General features: G+C 41.2%; 1 protein-coding gene across 1 annotated transcript; it reads right to left on the reverse strand.

Annotated features, from left to right (window-relative positions):
• Window positions 1-996: 996 nt before the first annotated feature.
• Window positions 997-12,906, reverse strand: LOC129340289 (uncharacterized). The gene is made up of 4 exons (XM_054995005.1): window positions 12,795-12,906; window positions 9,746-10,131; window positions 7,776-7,865; window positions 997-1,981 (listed from the first exon to the last, which is right to left on the reverse strand). The coding sequence occupies exons 2-4, from the start codon at window positions 10,011-10,013 to the stop codon at window positions 1,947-1,949; spliced, it is 393 nt and encodes a 130-aa protein (XP_054850980.1). The 5' UTR covers window positions 10,014-10,131; window positions 12,795-12,906; the 3' UTR covers window positions 997-1,946.
• Between the last annotated feature and the right edge of the window lie 10,931 nt (window positions 12,907-23,837).

Below are 23,837 nucleotides of genomic sequence, written 5' to 3' on the forward strand. Positions count from 1 at the left end.
TCACTCCATTGGTTACCTATCAGCTACAGTGCTCATTTCAAGGTATTGGTTATCACATACAAAGCTCTTCACGGCCTTGGTCTGGCATACCTATGGGATCACCTCCCTCCCTATGATCCTCCATGGCAACTTTGCTCAGCTGAACAGGGTCTCCTGCAGATGCCACCTTGCACATGGGTGAAATCAACAGCAGCCCTTACACGAGTTTTCTCTGTGGTGGCCCCTACCCTGTGGAATGGCCTGCCTGAGGAGGTCAGAAGAGCCCCCACTCTCTTATGTTTCTGCAAATGCTGTAAAACTGAATTATTCAAAAAGGCTTTTGTATTGTAGGGAGGGATTTCTCAGATGCTTCACTATATACTTCACCACTATGTTGCCTTATGTACTACCTGTTGTCTTAAATATGTGCTCCTGTGAGCTACTTGGGCTTCATGTGGTCAAATGCCAGCCCTAGAATTGCTTATGTTCTGTTTCAGCATTTCTTCAACTCTGTACTGGGTTCTTACTAATGCTCTTTGTAAAATTGTGTTTATTTACCCTATGGCATTGTTTATGGAAATGTCCTTGAAAGTGACAGTACTAATAGCACATTGTGTAATCTGCCTTGAGTCTTGGTGAGAAAGGCAGACTATAAATGGCATAAATAAATAAATAAATAAATTTCCTTCATCAAAATCCTAACCTTATCTGGGTGACATCTTCTATACTAAATGACATGTGCAATCTATGAAGACTTTTCTAATATCTTTACATATGGCAATAATATAAAAATACAATAGGTCTTATATTTAGCTTATTCTTCAGATTTTTAATTATGTGACATTCTACCACAGTCAAAGGTGATGTCATTGTCCAATCACATGATGAACTGTATAAATCTTTTTTAAAAAATATTTTTATTGTGGAAAAGTTAAAAGATAGAACAAGAGAAAGAAAGTGAAACATAACAAGAAGACAATGACAAAAGGCCAAGAATGGCCTACAAATCAATCTACAAAGTAAAAACAGTAAGAAACATAATAGGCATATTATTAATCCATTACAGTTTTTCACCTACAACATTTCCCTCTTTATTATCAATCAGTTTGTGGTCTCATTAATATTTTTTTTCTGTGTCTCTTCTTGATATCTCAGAACCTTATTCTTAAAAATCAAAGCCACAAATGTCTTGCAGATAGTCCATAAAGGGTTTCTAATTTGCCATGACTACAGGGAGTGTTTTATCTCTAATTAACACTGTAAGTTTGACTATCTCAGCTAAGTCCATCATCTTTCCAGTCCAATCTTCCAATGTAGGTAGCTCCTTGCACTTCCATTTTTTAGCATGCAAGAACCGTGCTGCTGTTACTATATATAAAACTAAAATACCATCCACTTTTTCCAATTTATTGTCCATAATTCCCAACAAATAACTCTGGTTTAAACTGTAAATTAACCTTTAAAATTCTCTGCATTAACATATCTCCTTGTAACCATTTTTTTTTGCTTTGTTGCAAGTTCACCAAAAATGATAAAATGTTCCTTCCTGTTGTTCACATTTCCAACATTTATTTGAGACACCTTTGGCCATTTTTGCAATTTTGTCTGGAGACATATACCACCGATACATCATTTTGTAAAAATTCTCCATGAGAGTGGAACACAAAGTAAATTTGAGGCCCTTAACCCACATATGTTCCCGTTGATGCATTTGTATATTATACCCAAAATTCTTTGCCCATTTTGTCATACATTCTTTGACAGATTCTTCCTCTGTATCAAATTTCAACAACAGTTTATACATTTTATACATATATGATCATCATTTATACATATTTCTTTTTCAAAATCTGTCCCCTCTTGCTGAAATCCCCATTCTTTTTTATCCAATTTAAACCTTTCTAACAATTGCACATAAAAGAACCATTGACATTTGTAACCTTTAGTGAATAATTCTTCCCTTGTCTTCAATTTATACTCCTCTTCCAAAAACTGTATAAATCTTTAAAAGTCAAAAAATAAGATGAGCAGATTATTATTGGTCCATGCTGGCAATTAAAAATCATTAATCTACCTTTATCCAACTAAATTTTAATTGGTTGTCAAAATATAAATGGAACAGATGTTTTATACAACCTGCTAACAAACTCCATTAACGTTTATACCATGTTCACTAGAACACACATGTATAATTAGAATATATTGTGAAACTTTTTTAAAATGAAGGGAAAGGTTTTACTTAGTCAAAACCTTCAAAATATTTTTCATGTGTCGTTCTTTTAAACCAATTGTTCAGAAAAAGCCTCATCATAAGCTTTTTGGGCAATATTTGTCTTTACCCACCTATGCAGAGCTAGGGCAGGGAGTACAACTTTATTCACAACTCTTAAAAAAAATGTTTCAAATTTGTAAAAAGACCCATCAGGTTGCAATTCTCTAAAGAAATTGCTGCTACTAGATACTACAATACTTCTTGAAGCATCCAGAACAGCCATGTTGAATTGCAACTCAAATTCCAGCTTTTCTTTCAGATATCCTTTTTGGTAAGGTCTTTCTTATCATGTAAAACTCTTAGAAGGCAGTAGTCTGTCTCTTCTTGTAACTTGAAACAGAATACATTGTTGGCTATGAGGCAGTTGTATGTCTTATGCTCATGAACACTAATGGCATCAAAAGTCATATGATCTCTTGTCTGGTGATTCTCTCTTTTTATTTTACACCAGTTTATGAAAGCCATTTTTAAGTCCTCCTGTGTCTGTTTTTCTGCCACTATCTTTTGCACCTTATAGAATTTCTCTCTTTTTATTTTACACCAGTTTATGAAGGCCATTTTTAAGCCCTTCTGTGTCTGTTTTTCTGGTACTGTTTTTTGCGCCTTACAGATTTTCTGTATATATCCACCACTTTCATAACTTTTGTTCTTCACTCCAGCAGCCCCTTGAATTTCAAAGTTTTGCTGCACATCCCCACCACTTTCGTAACTCTCATTCTCTATATCAGCATACTGTTGGATTTCAAAGTTTTGCAGCATATCGTCGCTCCCTATATCCACATGTTCAAAGTTTTCCTCTTCCTCAACACTTCCTCTTCCTTCTTTACTCAGACTTAAGCGAACCATGTGTCTGCAAAATTCCTCTTTCTCTTTATTAGCCAGCAGTTCTTCTCTTTGATCTTCTAGTTTCTGTTCCCCTAAATAGTCTTTACTTTGTTTTTTGTCTTTGGGTGACATCTTTTTGTGTTTAATTTTGAAGAATAAGATTTCAAGGATTTTCTCTGGTAACTCCTGAAATTTCTTTTTCTGTGGGACTTCTTCCAAAAACCTCTTCAGTGCTTGATTAGTAAACAACTGATGACATTGATCAGCAGTAAACAAAAAATGATTTTTCACTTGACTCCAGGACAATTGTTCCTTCAATTTATTCAACGCACTAGGTTCCAGTTGTTTCTCTAGTTGCTTTATTAGTTGGTCTTGATTGTTTCTAGCATAATTTGTCAGATCAGAAAGCCTGTATGTACCTGGAAAAGAACAAAAGGTTTTTTAAAGAGACTAACAGTTCAATCCTAAGCAGAGTTACACCAGTCTAAGCCCATTGATTTCAATGGCCTTAGACTGGAGTAACTCTTCTTAGGAGTGCACTGTAAAACTAAGGCTCTTATGCTACATCAAGCTAATTCTCAATATAGATGGGTGTGTGGGGTGATTTCATCATAAATATTTGCATTTTAAATACCCAAGGACAGAACAGTCAAATATAAACAAGAAGAAAACACAGCAAATTCACACAATCATCTGATGGTTTCGCTTCTTTAGTCTCAGTGGTCTTAGAAGAGTGCAATATTGCTTAGGATTACATTCTAAGAACGTCATTGCTCATAGCACATAAAGCCTGAACTATTTGTCCATTACAGAAAGGCCTAAACTGAATAATCAGTCCTGACGAGCCAGGAAATCTACAAACTGCAGTAAGCTGATCTGTGGAATGATGTGGGTGGTGAACACAGATATTCCTGAACACCCTCTTCTCCTCTTGAAGAGCCTTGGATGCCCCTTAATGAGGAGCTTATGGTGGTAAGACTATTGGGCAGATAGAAAGCAAGGGAAGAAAAATGCAACACGAATGCAACCAAACACAAATATCATGTTCACTCTATGGAGAGGATGGTGGCAAAGAGGGCTTTACCACCACTGAATCCACAACACCATCTAGTGGAGATTTTCCAGGTTGCTTGTGGGTAGAGATGGGCTGAACCAGAAAAAAAAATGAACCATGTGGTTCATGGTTCGTCACGTTTCACGAACTTTCACGAACCTGCCCTGGTTCATGAATTGGTTAGTTTCGGTTTGTGAAAATGTCACTTCTGGGCCAGCAAACCACCACTTCCGGGACAGCGGAAGGTCACTTCCGAGTCAGCAGAAGATCACTTTCAGGTCAGCAGAAGGTCTGCAGGAAGTCTATCCCCTGTTGCCGAGGAAACTGACAAGTGCCAGGCTGTCTGCAGTGATGAACTGAAAAATGAAGCAAACGAACCAGCCTAAAGTTCGTGGGGGTTCATCAGAAAAGGGATCTGATGAACCGCTGGTTCACAAACCATGAACTGGCCTGGTTCGTCATGAATTTTGGTTCGTATTTCAGTTCATGCCTATCTCTACTTGTGGGCTTTACTTGGTTTAGTTCATTAGAGGGATTTTAGCAGCACATGGTCTGGTCCTTGTTTTTTTTTTTTTTTGATGGCTCTCATTTGGTGAGGCCTAATGAAGAGGACAAACTGCTTAGAAGTGTGTAGCTCACCACATCTAGGCTCAACCCCTGCCCCCCACTGCTGATAGTAATCAGGTGGGTCAGTTTGGTTGAGTTGGTCCATGAGATTATAAATGCCTCCCTGAAGGAGCATTTTGAAGTCATGAGACCACTCCTGAAGAAGGCATCTCTGGACCTGAATCACCTAATTATTGCCTGGTGACCAACACTCCATTTTTAGGCAAAGTGCTTGAGCAGGTGGTATCCATGCAGCTTCAAGTGGTCTTGGAAGAGATGAATTATCTAGACACATTTCTGTCTGGATTCAGACCTAGGTTGGGGCAGAAATGGCCTTGGTTGCCCTGATTAATGATCTTCAGCAGGACAGCAACAAGGAGTTGATTCTCTCTTTTTTTTTTTAAAGAAATTTTTATTGGGTGAGTAAAAGTTAATATTACAGATTTTCAATTGAAACCCTCATTTCCATATTCTCCCACCCTTTCCCCCCCTTGATCTAAGACTTCCAACAGTTTTCCAACCCGCTGTCTAGACCTACTACTTATATCTCCTTTTCTATTCTTAACTGTCTTAATACGCTACTAAGATAGATAATATATATTAAATTAAGCAAAACCTAACATCGAACTATCAATTAGATTATATTTCTAACTTATTTCCTCTCTTCTCTTGTAAAGATCAATATCTCTTCCTTTCTGTAAGCTTAATAGTTATCTAACAACCATAATTCTCCCTTTACGTCCCACTTCTTTTCCAAATACTTTTTTAACTTCCCCCAGTCATTAAAAAATTCTTCTGGATTCTGTTCTCTCAACTTTCTCGTCATTTTGTCCATTTCTGCCATGTACAGCAATTTTTGTATCCAACTTTCAATAGATGGTACTTCTTGCGTCTTCCATTTCTGAGCATATAAAATTCTTGCCGCTGTTGTCATATAGAATAATAAAGTTCTTTGTTGCCTGGGAATCTCTTCTAATTTCAGATTTAACAACAGCAGTTCTGGGTTCTTATTTATTGGAGTTTGTAGAATTTCAGTCATAGCTTTCATAATATCTCCCCAGAACTGCTTTGCTACCTCGCAGGTCCACCACATATGATATAACGAGCCTTCATGTTTTTTACATTTCCAACACTTGTCTGACATTTTGTTGTTCCCATATGCTATTTTCTTCGGCGATAGGTACAATCTATATATCATCTTATAGACATTTTCTTTGATGTTGGTACAAGTCGATATCTTCAATGTATTTTTCCAGTTGTGTTCCCATGCCTCCATTGTTATGTCTCTATTGCAGTTTATAGCCCATTTCACCATCTGGACTTTAACAGTTCCGTCTTCTGTATACCATTTTAACAAAATCTTGTAAACTTTAGAAATCATTTTCTTGCCTTCTTGTAGTATACTTTCTTCCAATTCAGAATTTTTCCATTTAAATCCTGATTTTGAACGATCCATGTCATATCGACCTTTAATCTGTCTGTATTGGAACCATCCATAATGGGAGGATTGTTTGTCTCCTGTTTTAAGCTTAATCATATTTTGCTCCATTTTCAACACCTCCTTATGTGGCAAACATTCCTCTCTGTTATAAATTGTTCTCGGGTCAATAACTTCCAGTGGCACCACCCACATCAGGATGCCTTTGTCTAAATATTTTTTATATTTTTGCCAGACTGTGTATAGGCTTCGTCTAATGTAATGATGCAGAAACATAGAGTCCACTTTGATTTTATCATACCATAAGTATGCATGCCAACCAAAGAGTTTCTTATATCCTTCCAGGGCTTTTTTCTGGGAAAAGAGGTGGTGGAACTCAGTGGACTGCCCTCAGAGAAAATGGTCACATAGTTGGTGGCCCCGCCTCCTGATCTCCAGACAGAGGGGAGTTTAGATTGCGCAATCTAAACTCCCCTCCGTCTGGAGATCAGGGGGTGGGGCCACCAGCCATGTGACCATTTTCAAGAGGTTCCGGAACTCCGTTCCCCCTGAAAAAAAGCCCTGTATCCTTCAAGTGTTAAAAGTTTATGATTTTCTAACAACATCCATTCCCTGAGCCACACCAGACATATTGCTTCATGGTATAGTCTTATATTTGGTAATTGTAGTCTACAAGGAGTTGATTCTTAATGGTCGATGCTTCTCTCGACATTAATTTATCCCAGAGTTCCAAAACCCTTGCTAATTTTTCTGACATGCCCTGATTTTATTCATGAAAGCTTCAGTACCAGACAACTTTCTTATGTTCACTCTATTCCTCTAACCATTTTGATTTAGGAATAAAAATTCCTCCATGAGATAGCGACATAATGGTGACATTGCATCATAGATGAGAACCACTTGCTGCAGTAGGATGAAAACATTGTGTCTCATTAATCTTCAGTGGAGAGAGAAGAGGCTAAAGTTTTCAGTGTTATTGGGGGGGGCAGGGTGAGAGAGGGCGCAGAGAACTAGGGTTGCCAGCTCCAAGTTAGGAAATTCCTTGAGATTTGGGGGTGGGAAGGGAAGCGTATAGTGCTGTAGATTCCACCTCCACCCCGCAAAGCAGATCTCTATAGTCTGGAGATCAGTTGTAACTCCAGGAAATCTTCAGGCCCTACATGGATGTTGGCAACGCTACTGATCACAGGTACATACTGGGGAAATTACCAGTCTGTGTCACCTAGTCATGAGCATAGGGAACTGTTATATAGATAAAACAGAAAGCCATCATCTCAGAGGTCAATTGCTAGGCATAAGAATGAGCCTTATTGAGCTGAATAGGCAGCATCTGCTCTATCCCCTCATCTCTCATCTGCTCAGTGAGCAGGATTTTACCTCTAGGGACACAAGAAGAAGAGAACATAACCTGATCCAGTGCAGCAGATTCAAGGTCAAAAACCGCACACCTGCATTTGAGTTCTGAAAGAAGTGAGGTGGGGCATCACTCCTGCATGGTAGGTCTAATTTCTTCAAAAGTACATAAACTGAACTAGCTGAAGCATACTGTGCATAGTTCCACATCTCAGTAGACTTTGGGGGGTGGGATCACAGCTACATACCAAGGTATGGTTCCAATTCATCATATTTTGCTCGCTTCACTGGCTGACTATCCGTCTCATCGTTTGGGCCTTCATATTCATTCACCTTACCTGCACACCATAACAAGAACAAACAATTATGTTGCTTGCCCCAAACCAAAATTTACACAACTGCTTGGTCATTTAAAACAAAATAATTTATTTTGTTCTGCTAAAGCTTGGAGGTTAACAAAGACTAGAGATGGGCATGATCCGCATTATGATCGAAAAAAACCCACGATACTGGCGATCGCGTGATTGTGACCAGGTGGATCGTGATCGGCCAAGGCAAACAATCGAGCGATCGGGAGAGGCCTGGATTGGGGCGTTTGGGCTCGGATCAGGGATCCAGACACTTAGCCACCAGCAATTTATTCCCCTGGCAACAGAGCCAGGGGAATGCCTGAGCTCTGTTTGCCCTCCTTCTGTCGCCCTGGAAACCTGAATGGAAGCCCAGCTTTCCTTGATCAGCAGGGCTTCCTTCCAACCACGGAGCAGCAAAGCAGTCACAAGTTGGGAGAAGACACCCAGGGGAGGGAAGGGGAAGGGGGTGTTCTGTAGCCACGGGTACTCCAATCTCATCCCTGCAAACCCTGATAGGCAGCTCTGACAGCCAAACACAGACCTCGTTGCTGCCTCCCTGTGCCCGCCAGGCCCGGCTGCCGCCACCAGCACCCACTGTCCTTCCTGCGCAGGGAATACCAGCGCACTCCAGTTCGGCCTGGTGAGTGGGCACATGGGGGGTGCCACCGGCAAGTGGCCAGACCCCCTGCCCCCTGAGGGGAGGCGGCTCATCACCGCCTCCCCGTGCCCCCCAGGCCCAGCGGCTGCTGGCACCACCCACCTTCCCACATAATACCAGCGTGCCCCGTTTTGGCCTCCACGATCCACAATCCACGGCTCGGGAACGGAAGATGATTGGTGTGGATCGTTAATTCTGGATCATCATCGGCACCGATCCACAATCCGCTGGATCGTTAAAATTATTTGGATCATGCTCATCTCTAACAAAGACTTTGCAAAATGCATAAGTACCATCATAGCCCATGCCACAAACCCACGTCCAACTCAGGCTTAGGCTGACTTTCCCCTATCCTGAGGTAAAACTTCTCCTCTTTAAGCCTATGAAGCTGTATACTGGGCTGGGAAGCCTCTGGTAACGTGGTTGATATTAAGCTTCAACTTTCCTTCTTGTCCCACCCTTAGGATTATTAAAAATGGTTACCCAGCCAAGTCTTAATAGGAAACAGATCAGGGCTTTGCACTTCCCTTTAGCAGAAACTGGCACACACAGCTTGGGGAGGTTCAAAAGTTTAAAATCAAAAGGCAAGTAGGCAGAATTTTGGGTCTAACACAACCCCCCTGCCTCCAGTTAGTTCTTGGTATGCTACAATCTGCCTCACAGTATGCTCTGCAGTCCCCTGCTAGACCTCACTAAGATCTGCCAGATAGTCCTTCATCCCAGAGCTAACAAGAAGTCTAAGCCTGGCTTGTCTTTTCACTAACATTTCTGAAGAGATCTCATGGAAACAGAAACCTGTGAGGACAAATTGAGGCTGGAAGACAAAACTGTATTGAAATAAGGCACCTTCTGTTGCTATGGGAACCCTTAAATTTGCCCCACCACAGCAAGCCCATATTTAACACACCACTCCCTTGTTGCCATAGGCTGTGCCTCAGTTTCACTCTTTAGATGGGACTATAGAATTGCCTGGTTCCCAGTTGCCCTGAACCTGCATATCCAACCATATGGAAGCATCATGTGTCCTCTGCTGATCCCTGCTATCAGAGCAGGCAGCACAGTCCAAATAGCCTGCTGTAATAACATATCCATACACAATCTGGCCCCTCTTTGTAACAATGCCTCCACCCTCCTCTGCCCAATGCTGGTTTTGTGCAACAACTGAAGTGAGATACTCGAAATGGAAATACTCTAACACCATACCACTTACCAGCTTTTATTTTATCATGGAGCCGTTTGGCAAGATCTTTTCTGGGAATATCCTCCAACGCTTTCAAAAGTACCTCTGTTGCATCTGTTGAATAGTAGCTTTTAAGTATTTCAGCCATCTCATATGGATCATTAACATTCTCTAGTTGGCTTGTTGGTATTGTTTTCCCACACAAAGCTTTATTATTCAGTATGCTCCTGAGGATGCGCAGATTTTCCTTGGTCAAATCCCGCAGGACATCTACTATGAGTTCATGTGTGTCTGCCATGACGCTTCTTAAGATATTGCTGCTCAGAAATCAGCACAGTTCTGCACTGAACATGCAGAGGAGTCAAAACATAAAGAGATGCACAGCAAACACATGCAACGGTTTCCACAGTTAAGTGCTGCAGAGGCGAGAAAGAAGAAATGGGGTGAGTGGAATGTAATCCCAGGTTTATTGTCAATATTGTTGAAGGTGGCCTTTGTATGGGTATAGGAAGGAAGAGATGAAACATTTTCAATCTTTCTACAACCGAACAGGTAAAAATAGATCATTTTGCTAAAGCATAAGAAACAAATGCAAGCCTTCTTTTGTTGATATCAACATGAACTTTTGGGTTTAACTCAGTTATGATCTTACAGATATTTGAGATATACATTCATTTTTTTGATCCCTGATGGTGAACTATGATGTCCCTGAGCTACTTTACAGTAACAGGTCTGTGATCTTCTCAGATATATATTTGGGAGACCACAAGCAACATATTAATACACCTATGCAGAGCAAAATGTTTTTAAATGTATTATTTAATGTTTTTAAATGTTTTTAATGATGTTTGTATTTGTTATCCGCCCTGAGCCTGCGAAAGCGGGGAGGGCGGAATATAAATATAATAAATTAAAATTAAATTAAGTTTAAAATGTTTTCCTTTAAGTTAAGCTTTTGCTCTACACATTGGTAGCTCTTACACTGACCAAGAATGTTTTGCTTCTCTCACACTCTTGGTGAAGTAGTTGAAAGCCATCATCTGCAATTATAAAAAGAGAAAAGGACCTAGGATTCAGAAGTCTCTCGATTGTCAGACTGGACCCTCCACTCTTCCAGCTGGAGATGGAAGAACAAAACACCCCACAAGTTAGCAAGGGAGGAGAATCCCATGTCCAGCTCTGACTGCTGCAAATGCCCCCCCCTCAACACATACCTACAGTGTCTTGGCTTAATAACGGTTCCTTCCTCAACAGTGAATAATGGGAGCACTAGGAACTATATGCAGTGCAGAAAGCCTGGCATCTCTATGAAATATGATGTTAGAACATCAGCACTATGTTGGCATGAGGTCATGCCAGTATAACCCCACATGCAAAGCAGGAGCAACAAGGATTACAGCCATATTTCTGGGTAACTTCCAGCTACTCCAAGCATTACTATTACTAGCAAAATGCTCATGATTCCTTTTGCCTTGCAAGACTCAGAGCCCTGTGGTGCAGTCCCAGCAAAGAGTGCTGATAGAGTTCCAACAGAATTTCCTACAGGGGGTAAATATCAGCCTGATGTCTTCCTCTTCCACTGTCTTCCTCTTAAGGGGGATGAAGGACGTGTAGAAACAGGAAGAGCATGTAGACAGTGCCACTCTCTCAAAGCTGTAGCTCACATTATGCGCTCAGTACTGGAGCCACTGATTGGTTGCTGTTAGTGGGATCAGCACTCGAGCTGAGGCATTGGTCAACCCACATTGATCTATGGCAGATGGTAATAACTAGGGTGGTTGACATGACCTCATCTGGATACTCTGTTCCTGCTCACGGTGGCAAATGGTTCCTCCATAGTTTTCTGAAACGGGTGGTTGGCACAGAGGAAGAAAACTGGAGAGGTATACTATGTGACACCAGTGTTGTAACTACTCTTGGTGATATCGGCTGTGATGGCACAGTAACTTCGCACCCACTACCGAATATGCATAAAGCCGTCCTGCAGAATCTTAGCAAGAAGGCTTCAGCATCATTCTCATTATTATGTAGATCCAGAGGGAATAGAAGCAATGCTAGGATGTGCTTGCCAGACAGTTTGGAGATAGTTTTCACTTGCACCTGTCACATTTGAGATGTATGGCCAACCACATCAGAACCTGACCTTTGCCCTTCCCTGCTTGTATCATGCTATGCTGGGGAGGCAAGAGAAGAATTTTCTTTTTCAAAGACTATCTTAAAAGTGCTTGTGAAAGATCCACTGCAGTTGTCTGTACTCCCAAGATAATCTCATTAAGCTCCCATCCAGGGGTAAAAACTTCCTATTAGGGTAAAGTTGTCAAGCAAGGTGGTCATTGTTCCATATCAGGCATTCCCAGATGAATTCTCCCTATGGCTCAGTAGCAGAGCATCTGCCTGCCTGCAGGAAATCCCAGATTCAATCCCTGGCACCTCCAGTTAAAAATCATGTAGTAGCCGATGTGAAAGATCTTTACCTGAGACTCTGGAAAGCAACTGTCAGTCTGAATAGACAATACTGACCTCAATGGACCAATGATCTTATTCAGTATAAGGCAACTATGGATGTTCATATATCCATCTATTCCATGATAAGGGTACTCAGGTACTCCCAAGTAGTTAAAGCTTTCCTTTAACTACTTGGGAATCAGGGGCTTAACCCCCCCTCCCAAGTTTTTTGGCTGGCTGCCAGGCCCAGAAGGCCCAGAAGCTGCCTGGAATGTATGTGCATGGAGGTGTGTTTTTGGCTGAGGTTCCCTCAGGAGCCTGACTGATTGACAAACGCCCCCTCACCTCTCCCTCCACCTACCCTAGTTAATTCCAGTGAATATGGAATAGTAATCTACGGCAAACACTCTTTGGGGAGTTAGTGACCCCTTTTTCCATTGATTCCCCTGATATATCTCCTTTATTGTAAAGAGGGCACATTCTAGATGAACAAACATTTGAGACATGTGGACTATTCCGACGCAAGGAAGGAATCCCAGACCTTTGTCGTCAAGTGTCAATGCACACGCACGGGTTACAAACGTAAATAGTTTTTATTCATCTTCTTCATGCCATGCAAAGAATCTCTACTCACAGTTCGACCAAATAAGAAAGGAGAGAGTGCTTCTTTCATGGATAAAGCTCCATGGTGGAGTTTTGTAGACCCAGTGAATGTGGTGGAAAAAAAGCGATGACTTGCTCCGCTCCCTGCCGAGGTGTAACAGAACAAAGGAGGAAATGGCCTTAACAAGTTTTGGCGGGCTCTGAATGCCCCAGGAACTGAAATCTGTGAGGTACGTCACTTCAGCTCCCAAGAAGCCCTTTTCTTAAAACTATAGGCATACATTCTAGTCTAGTACATACTGAGTAATATAGTCAGCTTGCCGCTGGAACAGTACATGGACACCTTGCTGGTGTTCCAAAACTTTCAAAGAAGGATTGCATTCAAAAACAGAAAACCTAGTAGTGTGGAAGTGCTGTTAAGCTGCATAGGAGGAAAATAGTTCAAAAACAATGAAAATTTTGCCAGAACACTCAGGATAAAAACAATAGAGGTTTGCCCAAGAAGCTGTGCAAAGCAATGGGGCACTTTGCACAGCAGCAAAATCACAGCGCTGCAGCTTGAATGACACAAAGATGTCTTCCACACAGGTACAGGATTTTGTGGTTTCCCCATTACTGGGCCATCAGGGCTTTCTCAATTTTTTAAAAAAATTGACAGGCCCCTCCACTTGATGGCCTGCCTCTGAGGAGCGATCTCCCCTGGCTCTGTCTTTTAAAACTACGCTTCCCAGCAAACAATGCATCTCCCTACACTTGAGCATCCCTGTGTAAGATGTTTTATGTAGAGGGACTAATTCTTCAACCTAAGCTGGATCCCTTATGAAGGACTGCATGGGCTCATCCCCACTATGGAAAGGGAATGCAAAAACTTAACTTGGCAAACCTGTGGGCAAAATTGAGTGCCACATACTTGGCAAAAGGAAGGAGTGAGCAAGCTCACCTTTCCAGCACCAGCCTACCTAATCACAAGCTAATAGGACTGATCCATACTCGCTCCTGAACTTGATAGTTACAAAAACAACAGTTAACATCCTGGATTTACATAGCCAAGCAAGAGTTTTCCTTTTAGCTTGGACAAACCCTCCTTTCCTCCTTTCCTCATTGTTAAGTTAACCCCTTCATATCACCATATTACCAGCAGCTCCTACTTTGAACAAGTGGCACTCAGGTGAGGACTTTGGTGTTCTATGGCTGGTAAATAATGCAGAACTCTTTATAGATAACAATACTTTAACATTATTAACCTAAATAATTTTTTGTAGAAAGCCTTTCCTCTTGATCCATTGATGCTTCTCTGCCTGTTACCCATGTTCCTCCCTTAGCCTTTTTTTGTTTGTTCCTTCCCACCAATCTCTTAAAAATGCCTTATCTTCACATCTCCCCCTTTCTTCTGAAAAAACAGAATAAAGTATTCCCTATTCCACCATGCTGTCAAGATATCATGGAAAGGCAATTATGTACAAATTAAACATGACCGTTTTTTTAATGGCATTTCAATGTTTTATCAGTCTCTGTAATACTTTGTGCTGCTTTGTTGTTCTTCTTAGGGCGTGTTCACCCTGAGACTTGTTCACCACGCTTTTGCTATAATAAAGTATCATATTTTTCGGCTTGTGCAGCCCCTGCATTTTGTTCAAGTTGGAGTGGCCTTGTGTCACATTTAGGGTTGTCAACTCCAGGTTGGAAAATTCCAGGAGATTTTGGTGCAGCGCTTGGGGAGAGAGGGAGCTCAGCAGTGATGTGATGTCACAGAGTTCACTCTCTGAAGCTGCCATTTTCTTCAGGAATAGGGCAACATACTTTTTTATTGTTGTAGCATTAAGCCATAACATCCTAACCTCATAATACAGTTTATATCAGTACAAGATAGACAGTCCATCATAACAAAATACAAATCAATGAAATTTAAAATATCTGTGCAAATAAATGGTACAATAAAACCCTGGAATAAAATATATTCATAATTTAGCTAAAATTCTTGTGGAAGCTAAAAGTCTTGTGGGGGCGCTGGGAATAGACTCTTCCTTATGTTTGTTGACAGAAAAATAAAAGTGGCCACCTTTAAAGTAACATCTGGGATGGCATCAGCCTGTAAAAACTCAATGGATTCCTCCTCTGAACCAGAGAAATTTGTGAGGAGTGGATTCAAAAATTTGTTCCTAATGAGTTCATAAAAGGGGCAGCGTAAAACGTAGTGAACAATATCTTCCACCTCATTGGAACCGCAAGGGCAAATGAAAGAGAGAAGTGACTTTACCATTAAGGGGGAATTTAACTATAAGAATCTAAGCTAGTTTTATGTTTAAGAAAACTCTAGATAGAATAATTAAGTACGAGTTAAGGGGATATATATAAGTCAGTATTATGTGTAAGGAAATTTTATTTAGAATATGTAGTTAATTAATGAGAAGTATAATAAATATTGTAATGGATTTTTATATAATATAATACAGTATAACGTAGAATTTGAACATGCTTAGAATAAGAGTTATGATATATATTAGAGAAGAATATTAATGAAAATAAGTTGAGTAATAAGAGGGATTAGGGGTTGGAAAGCTGCTGGAAGTCGATAAGGGAGGGGGGAGGAAAGGGTGGGGGGTCAGAACCAATTACTTATACTTTTTTTTAAAATTACTGTATACTTTTTTTAAAATTTGGGCTCACCAATAAAATTTTAAAAAAAGGAACCGCAAGGGCAAAGGTGCTGAGCCTTTGATATTTTTTGATATCTACCCTGGATATATGCTGATGACATGGTTTGGACACGCACTTGGGTAAGTGCTTTCCTTAAATTAACGTTAGGAAGGTTAGCTAGGTAACGTGAAAGAAATTTATTTTTCTTAAACCTAGGGTACCAAGAAGAGAATTTAGAGAGGCATACCTGGTTAATATCACGTAAAGCGTCCTTACCAAAAATCCACCCCATATTTTACCTGAATCCCAGCCTTTTACCGTCTCTGAAGAGGGCAGGGAATACAGATGTAAAATAGGTGACAATAGTTTAGACCACTGATTCACATCACTATAATACTGGACACTATATTTTACCAAATGGCCACCCAGGGTGCTGTCAAGCTTTTTATAACATTTAGTAGCTTCCAATGCACTCTCGATGTAATTGATGGTAGACTAAGTTCCAATCCTAGGTGAGATGATGCAGGGGTTCCCTGGGGGAGGCCCAGGATTTTCCTTAAAAAGGTGTTCTGGATAATTTCTAATTACTTTAGTTTTTTTCATTCTGCCCCCAAATTTCTGCCCCATATAAAAGTTGCGCTGTCACCTTGCCCTGAAAGACCTTTAGGGCTGGCGGAATTAGTTGGCCACCCTTTGAGAAAAAGAATTTTAAAATAATACCCATAGTGCATTGCACAGTTGATAGAGTAGTATTAAGGTGTGCCTGCCATGACTGGGACCCCTGGAAAACTATGCCTAGATATTTAAAGGAGGAATATTGCTTTATTTCATGGGCATTAACTTACCATCTGTGCTTAAGACAGTTGTTGCCAAAGACAACAATTTTTGTTTTGGTGTAGTCGATTCTTAATTCTCCCCATCACAGTAGTCTGCCAGGCTGGCTAACAACCCTCTAAGATCAATTTGAGTAAACAACACTATTGCCATGTCATCCACCTACAATAAAGCAGAGATTTTCTGACTGGCCAATGAGGGGGAAAAGGAATTCCCCCTGGACAAAATCAATGATATAAAAATTAAACAAATTTTTGATGCCTTTTCTTAATGGAATGGAATCCATAAGGGAACTGTATGGATTCACTTTTACTTTAACTGAAAGGTTAGAATATAGTTCTCTCAAGAGCCTAAGGGGCCTTCTATCAATATTTGTTTTGTCCAATTTGCTCTAAAGTCTTGAACACTCAATGGAGTCGAAAGCTGAAAAGAGATCAACAAAAGCAACATAGAGGTACCTTCTGCTATTGCTAGACTATTTGTGAATCAAAGCCTTCAAGGTTAGGCAAGGATCAACAGTGCTATGGCCCTCACGGGAACCAGCTTGTTCAGGGTAAAAAAGATTTGTTAAATCAGCCCAATCTTCCAATTTAAACAAGAGATGACAAGTGTATAATTTGGAGGAAATATCCAGCGAACTGATAGGGCAATAGCTTGTAGGGTCTTGCCTATTACCTTTTTTGTAAATGGGAATTATAATGCTTTGTTTCCAATTAGAAGGGATGATACAAGTATGGTCAATTTCTGAAAAAAGTCTGGCTAAAATTGAGCATCACCACTGAGAATTTAACTTAAATATCTCCGGGGGCACCATATTCTCCCCTGGGTCTTTGCCTGTAGGTAAGGAGTCGATCAGCTGCTTACATTCTGAAGTTGTTACAGGGGCCCAAGCTGGAAGAGTCTTTATATCACAGGGTGAATAATCAACAGATAACACGTTTGGGGTTTTATTACAAAGAAGGAAGAAACTGCAAAACCACAAATCAGAGGAAATGGAAGCATCAAAATTTGAATCACGTACTTGTATAGCTAAAGATATTAAATCCCAGAACCTATCATTCTTTTGTGAAATAGAGAGGCTCAGCTCTTCCCACTGGGATTTATAATAAGCAAGTTTTTTGTCTCTCAGAGCCAAGCTACAAGTGATGAACTACACTTGCCTGGCAAGTGAACAGACTCACGTGTATTCCACTTGATCAAGTGGAGCGCAAGTGAATGGCAAATGAACAGAGAGGAATACACGTGAGTCTGTTCACTTGCCAGCCAAGTGTCATTCATCACTTGTTGCTTGGGTCTCAGAAGTTGCTTATAAAAGGAGAGAAACTGGGACAGGAGCTGGACTGAGGACTCTGTCCTCTCTAACTCTACTTCGTAATGTACGTAATGAATGCCTCATGTCTCTACACTCTTCAAACCAAGATTTTGTAATGTGAGCTAATTTGACTTGGCTATCAGTGATCAAGTAAAGGTTTAGTAGAGAAATGATATTTGTAAAGATATCAAAAATATCCAGGTCAAGGAAGTTCACAGAGTTTCTCAGGTCTATTAATCGTTGGGAACTGAGAAGAATTTTAATTGTATTATCTAATTTTTCATTCCATATTAGGCGGTGTTTACCCTGCTTTGGTCTCACTATGGTCGAATCCACATTCACCCATTACCCGCATGTTTATCGGATATCTTCCGTTTGCCTCCAATCCACCATTTTTTCCTCTTCGTTCACATTCCTGCTTCCAATTCGTCTTTCTCACGTGTCCCTCTGGTCACACGGCCGCTCGAAAAGCGCTTTTTTGGGCAGGACCTTTTTTCCCCACCCATTTTTTAAAAAAAAAATTGAGTGCACTTTTCCATTATTTCGATCTTGCCTTATAAAGAAACATCATTGAAGATAATGATGCCTCTCTTTCCCCCATTGACAGCACTGATGGCTCTCTCCCGTTTCTTCTTTGGAAATTTGGAAGCATGTGGGAAGCTTTCGTGGGCATTTCCTATGCAGGACAGTTCAGTGCCTGAATTTTACTGAAGTTTAACTGACACTTCCTTGGAGTGTCATTATTTCAATATTTCGTAATTTCGATATTACAATAATATAATATTAAAAAAAAATAAAAAACAGTTAAAAAGGAAGTTTCGCGAGTCCGTTCTGAGGATGGATTCACCCCAAAATGATTTTTCAAACTACCAGATTTGATTCAGAAACAGCATAATCAATTAATCCAATGCTATGAAGTCAAAAACAGTCTTTTGCAGACTACGGAGCACTTGCAAGTTGAATCAGCCAATAGGAACTCTCGGAACGGCCGGAGAGACAGGAAGGGGGGTGGTTTTTTAAAAAACCATGTAAATTGCGCATTGGCCTGTTCACGGCCACCGTGAAACTCCCGTTGAAAACCTGTGACCACATATTCGGGAGAAATCCGAATGAAATGCGTCTGTTTAATGAGGTAATGTGACCGGCACTTGGGATTGCATGGGGAATGCGGGGAACATGCGACTTAGAATGAGTAATGTGGATTCGACCTATATTATGGAGTATCAGATCTGGTAGATTCATAGAAGTAGTGTCAGTCCTTGGCAGTTAGGTCCCTCAAGCCCTCCACAGTTAACACGCAAGCGTTCCAGTTGAAGTAGCTTTATTGGGATCCATACAGTACAGGTGTTCACCCAAAGGAGGCAATTGGCAGAAGTGACAATTCAAACAAAGGTATCACTAGTTATAGGGAACTTTCCTGCCCTCCAGAGACCATTGACATTCTGGTGCAAAACCCCCAAAAGTTATATGGAAATCGATTAGTTTAGGCTACATGAAGTACAAAGGAAAATATTCCAGTTCCTGGGAAAAGATACAATGTGCACTGCTAGCAGCTAGCTTCAGGGACACTTGCTGGGAAAGTGAAAGTACAGATAATGGAGAGGCCTCTCTGGCTCTCTTGCAATTAGCAATTAAGACACTCTCAGATGACCTACACAGAATACAGGATATAACTTTGACAAACAGCAATAACCAGTACAAAATGCAAAATGCAATCATGGCAGGTATGCTGGCATACATGACAAGTAGAGAGGACTACAACCTGGGGCAGATGATCGCTTTTGATTCTGTCATGATCATGAATATCAAAGTTTTGAATCTTCTGTAGTAGTGACAAAGAGAGTAAAATATAGTCGATGCTACTAGCCCCATAAGAAGTTAAAAAGGTCTAGTATCCATTTGAATGGTCATATTCTATGCTGTGGAGATTATACAGATCAAATCTAAAGGCAAGATTTAAGAGAAGGGCACCACTCTTATTCAAGGTTATACCCAATGAGGGCCATGGCAGATGCTAAAAGTCCACTATGTTGATTTATTCTTTTTGAATGAAGCTGTTAATATCCTGCTCCACTCTGGCATTGAATCTCCCGCTAGCAAAATGTAAACGTTTGGATAGACCTCCTCCTCCCTCTCCAAAACTCTAAAGAGGGAGCTCCAGGTTTGATTCCATAACACAGAATACTTGCATGAAGGCATATAAACATTAATGCAGAGAATACGGCCCAGATGTTTGTTAGTAATAACTGGAAAACAATTACGATCAGACCAAGACAATAGCTGCAATTCTCCCTCTAGAGCAATTGAAACAAAAGGTCACTAAGCCTCTGCTGGCTCTCCCAAAAAGGCCAGACTTGGTAGCTGGCAAATTAAAAGATCGAAAGCCTTGCTAGGAGGGCAGTGAAGAGTCCAAGCACCAAGTTTCCTGTAGAAGGATGATATCAAAATTCCTCAGGTAAAGTTCAAAACTATTATCCACTAGTTTAGAGTGCCACCTCGCTATTATCCACTAGTTTAGAGTGCCACCTCGCTATGTCCAGGAAATGACTCTGACACACATACACACCCCGAGCTTTTGCTAGTCAGATGTTAGGTTGTGGGGGGGGGGGACTAATGAAGTCATTTCGCACATAGGCTCCTACCTGTCCTGGGCCGCAGTTGAATTCCCAGTGTGTGTTGATGTGCAAACCAGAGACCAAAGTATTCAAAAAGAGGTAAAAGCAGGTGTGATGTAAGTACTGGAGGGGAGAAAGCATGATGCAGGCCCACTGAAAATTGTGTCAGCAAGGCTTCACATTCGAAAAGGGGAGGAGGGAAGAGAGTGAGAATGATACTGAGCTGTCTGAAAAGGGACATAATGATGGAACAAGAAACCATGGTTATGTGTACAACACTATAAATGATGAAACCTATAGAAGATGTCGTATATAGCTGACTTATGGCGACCCCTGATGGGGTTTTCATGGCAAGAGACTAGCAGAGGTGGTTTGCCATTGCCTGGCTCTGCAACCCTTCATTAGAGGTTTCCCATTCAATTACTAACCAAGGCTGATCCTGCTTAACTTCTGAGATCAGGCTCTCCTGTGTTTGACTATTGTCTTCTCTCAGAGGTACAGTAAGGTGAACATAGACCCTTTCCACACCAGCCCTCTTCTGTCCCTTTTTTGCCTCCTGCTAGCCCACTTTTTGTGATTGGTCACTCATCTATCCAGCCACTCCTTCTTACCTCCTTTCCATTCCCTCCCCTTCCCCTCTCCCCCTCCTCTTTTTTTTCTTTCGAAATCCAGTGTTGGATCAATGTATGATGGCTTGCAAGTGTGCAGGAGGTGCAGAATTCCCCATAGCTTTAATTTTTTTCATGCTTTTAAGGGTTGGAATATTGTATAGGGACGGGAGCAGAGCCCAAATCAACCAGTCAAATCAACAGAGGGGGCTGAGAGGGAGAAATTCCTGGAATAGTGACCCCTCCAGCATTCCAGTGATGCATCGATTTAGCATGTGCAAAGAGAAAAAAAATTAAAGGGCTGGCACTGTGATACCACCAATGACACTATTGGTGACAACCGTACCAGCACTCTTCAATTATGATTTTAGTATGGAGAAGAATAAAGGACACCACATCACCATTACATGGATGAGGTGCGGAGGGAACATGGCCAAGCCAATTGCATTGGTTTCAGCTTGAATTCTTGAAAAATGAGGAGTCTAAGAGTGCAGAAGGGGCTTTAGACTGATCTTAATGGAATTTTTGGGGCTCTGTTTATGATAATGTGTGCTTTAAATGTGAATCTGCAGCCTGCTTTTGCAAAGTGCCCCCCATGAGCCAGGGCTCTGGACTTCCCCCCCCCCCAAGATGTGGTTCCCACACCACCACTACCTTCTTAATTCTCAAATTAATCCTATCAGCCAGTTCATGAAGCTAATGTCATAATTATGTCTTTATTTCAAAAAGGGAAAAAACATGCATTTACCAAGATTTAAAAACAGTTTTGCAGAATTCCACCAATTTTTCTTCATGTGACATCTACTCATTTGCTTAGAGATGTCTTAAGTTGCCCCTCTCTGCCTCCACCCAAAGAAACAGTTTGACTTCGCAGCAAGAAGAGACATCACCTTGCAGTGGGATGACCTGGAAGTCTCAAGGCCACTTTCTTTAACCGACATGGTTTGAGCAGGGAGTGAGCAATTTCCATCTGCCAACAGCATTTACTTGCATTTTGAGGCACCTGTCAAGAAGCCCATGTATTAGCAGTTATAACAAACCAGAAGGCTGAACTTAGAGTTGCCAACTCCAAGTTGGGAAACTCCTGGAGATTTGGGGCGTGAAACCTGGAGAAAGCAGGGTTTGGGGAGGGAAAGGCCCTCAGTATTGTGTAATTCCATAGAGTCCACCCCTGCCCTAAAGCAGCCATTTTCTCCAGGGGAACAGATCTCTGTGTCTTGGAGATCAGGTGTAATTCCGGGAGATCTCCAGCCACCACCTGGAGGCTGGCAACCCTAGCTGGACCATAATTGACCATTCCTTCCACACCATTTTATCATGTCATCTCTGCATCAACAGCAAGCATAAGTTACCATCCAAATACGATAGCTGTTCCTTTATAAGCAGAAAAACAGCCTCCCTTGCTATCCTTACAATGTGTGATCTAGACCCTTAATGAGGTGGTCTTTCTTCCCAGAAAGAAAGGTGAAATATGCAGTTGACTTGTAGGTGGAAGGATACATGCACTGTCCAAACAAAATGAAAGGCCCATCTCTGTGCATATACAAAGGCGTTCTGTTTCAAGTACCAAGAGTTGCATTCCTTATCACATATTCCTGTACCCAGAATGACAAGTCGGTTTCCCCTATCCCCCTTTTTCAAAAACAGCATGGAGTTCCAGAAGAACCCTCATCTAGGATCACTTATTGTTTGTGATTGTGTAACAATGTAAATTCAGATCAAGCCAAGATATTCATCCACAGGAAGACAGTGACCCATTCCAAGTCTTTTGACTTGGTGATCAGATTCATGCCCCCACCCCAAATATAAACTATATCAGGTTTCCAAGGCTGCATCCTATGCTCATTTACTTGCCCACAAGCACTACTAAAAGCAAGTCATGCCCAAGTTCAAGTACATGGGCGTAAGGCCCAGGTGCATTGCCAGACATTTTATGGTGAACATTTTATGAACACATTGAGGAATGCTAGGATTGCCAGGTCCCCTTCCCCCTAGCCACCAAGATCCACTGGGCCATGTGATGCCACATTGAATGTAAAGAGCTCCAGCAGGATCTCCACAAATTGGGTAGGTGAACAAAAATGTGACAAAACTGAAGCTCAGTGCAGGTAAGTGTAAGGTGATGCACACTGGGGGGAAAAACCTGGATTTCAAGTATATGTTAATAGAGTCTGAATTATATTGTCGAAGGCTTTCACGGCCGGAGAACAATGGTTGTTGTGGGTTTTCCGGGCTGTATTGCCGCGGTCCTGCAATACAGCCCAGAAAACCCACAACAACCATAGAGTCTGAATTTGCTGAGAGAGAGAGAGAGAGATCTTGATTCATAGCTCAATGAAAGTGTCAAACCAGCCACAGCGGTGAGAGAGGCAAACTCTATGCTGGGGATTATTAAGAAAGAGACTGAGAATAAAATAGCCAATATTATAAAGCCCCTGTATAGATCTATGGTGCAGCCTCCTTTGGAATATTGTGTGCCTTTTCTGTCAAATGTCGTGCTTATCTGTCTGTGGATAGAAGCAAAGGGCCCAAGGCAAAAAGTGATAGGAGAGAGTTTGGTCAGGAAGGAGTTAACTAACTCTGCTCCAGCCATCTCGCTGACACCCTGCCCCAAGCAATATGGACAAAAGCTGCCTGCACATTTCTCTTTATGTCGCCACAACAAAAATGGCTGGATACGGTTTTTTAAAAACTAGAAATTCAGAGGGGGTTAATGGATTTGGGAATCAAGTGGTATGCACACATCTGAATCTCCATTTTGCAGCTGACCTTATGTTGATGTACACCCCCATCCTGATAGAAAGGCCAGAATATTTGGAGAAATAAGAGGGGGCTTGCCTCTTGCAGTCATAAAACTGAATAAAACATGCCAGAAAGTTTCTCAAGCAAACAACCAGGGAAACACTTATTAATTTGATACTAACCCGTTTAAGGATTCTGTTGATGCGGGCTGAATAACCCATTTTCTTCTTCTTTTTGTGCACTTGAACATGGTGGAGCAACATGGAAGTAAGTGGCTTGCATAACTGAAGGGGAGCAGAGGAAGATTTCATCCTGGCTGTTAAGGA

This window comes from Eublepharis macularius, chromosome 12 (assembly GCF_028583425.1).
Source record: "Eublepharis macularius isolate TG4126 chromosome 12, MPM_Emac_v1.0, whole genome shotgun sequence".
NCBI classification, from domain to species: Eukaryota; Metazoa; Chordata; class Lepidosauria; order Squamata; family Eublepharidae; genus Eublepharis; species Eublepharis macularius.

Bases quoted from the DNA above. Each gene is read 5' to 3' on its own strand.
- LOC129340289 (XM_054995005.1), bottom strand. From the start codon at position 10,013: ATGGCAGACACACATGAACTCATAGTAGATGTCCTGCGGGATTTGACC. The intron at 7,866-9,745 runs GTAAGTGGTATG...TATGGTGTGCAG, and splicing joins CCATGATAAAATAAAAGCTG to GTAAGGTGAATGAATATGAA. The intron at 1,982-7,775 runs GTATGTAGCTGT...TGACTTTTAAAG, and splicing joins TGAATTGGAACCATACCTTG to ATTTATACAGTTTTTGGAAG.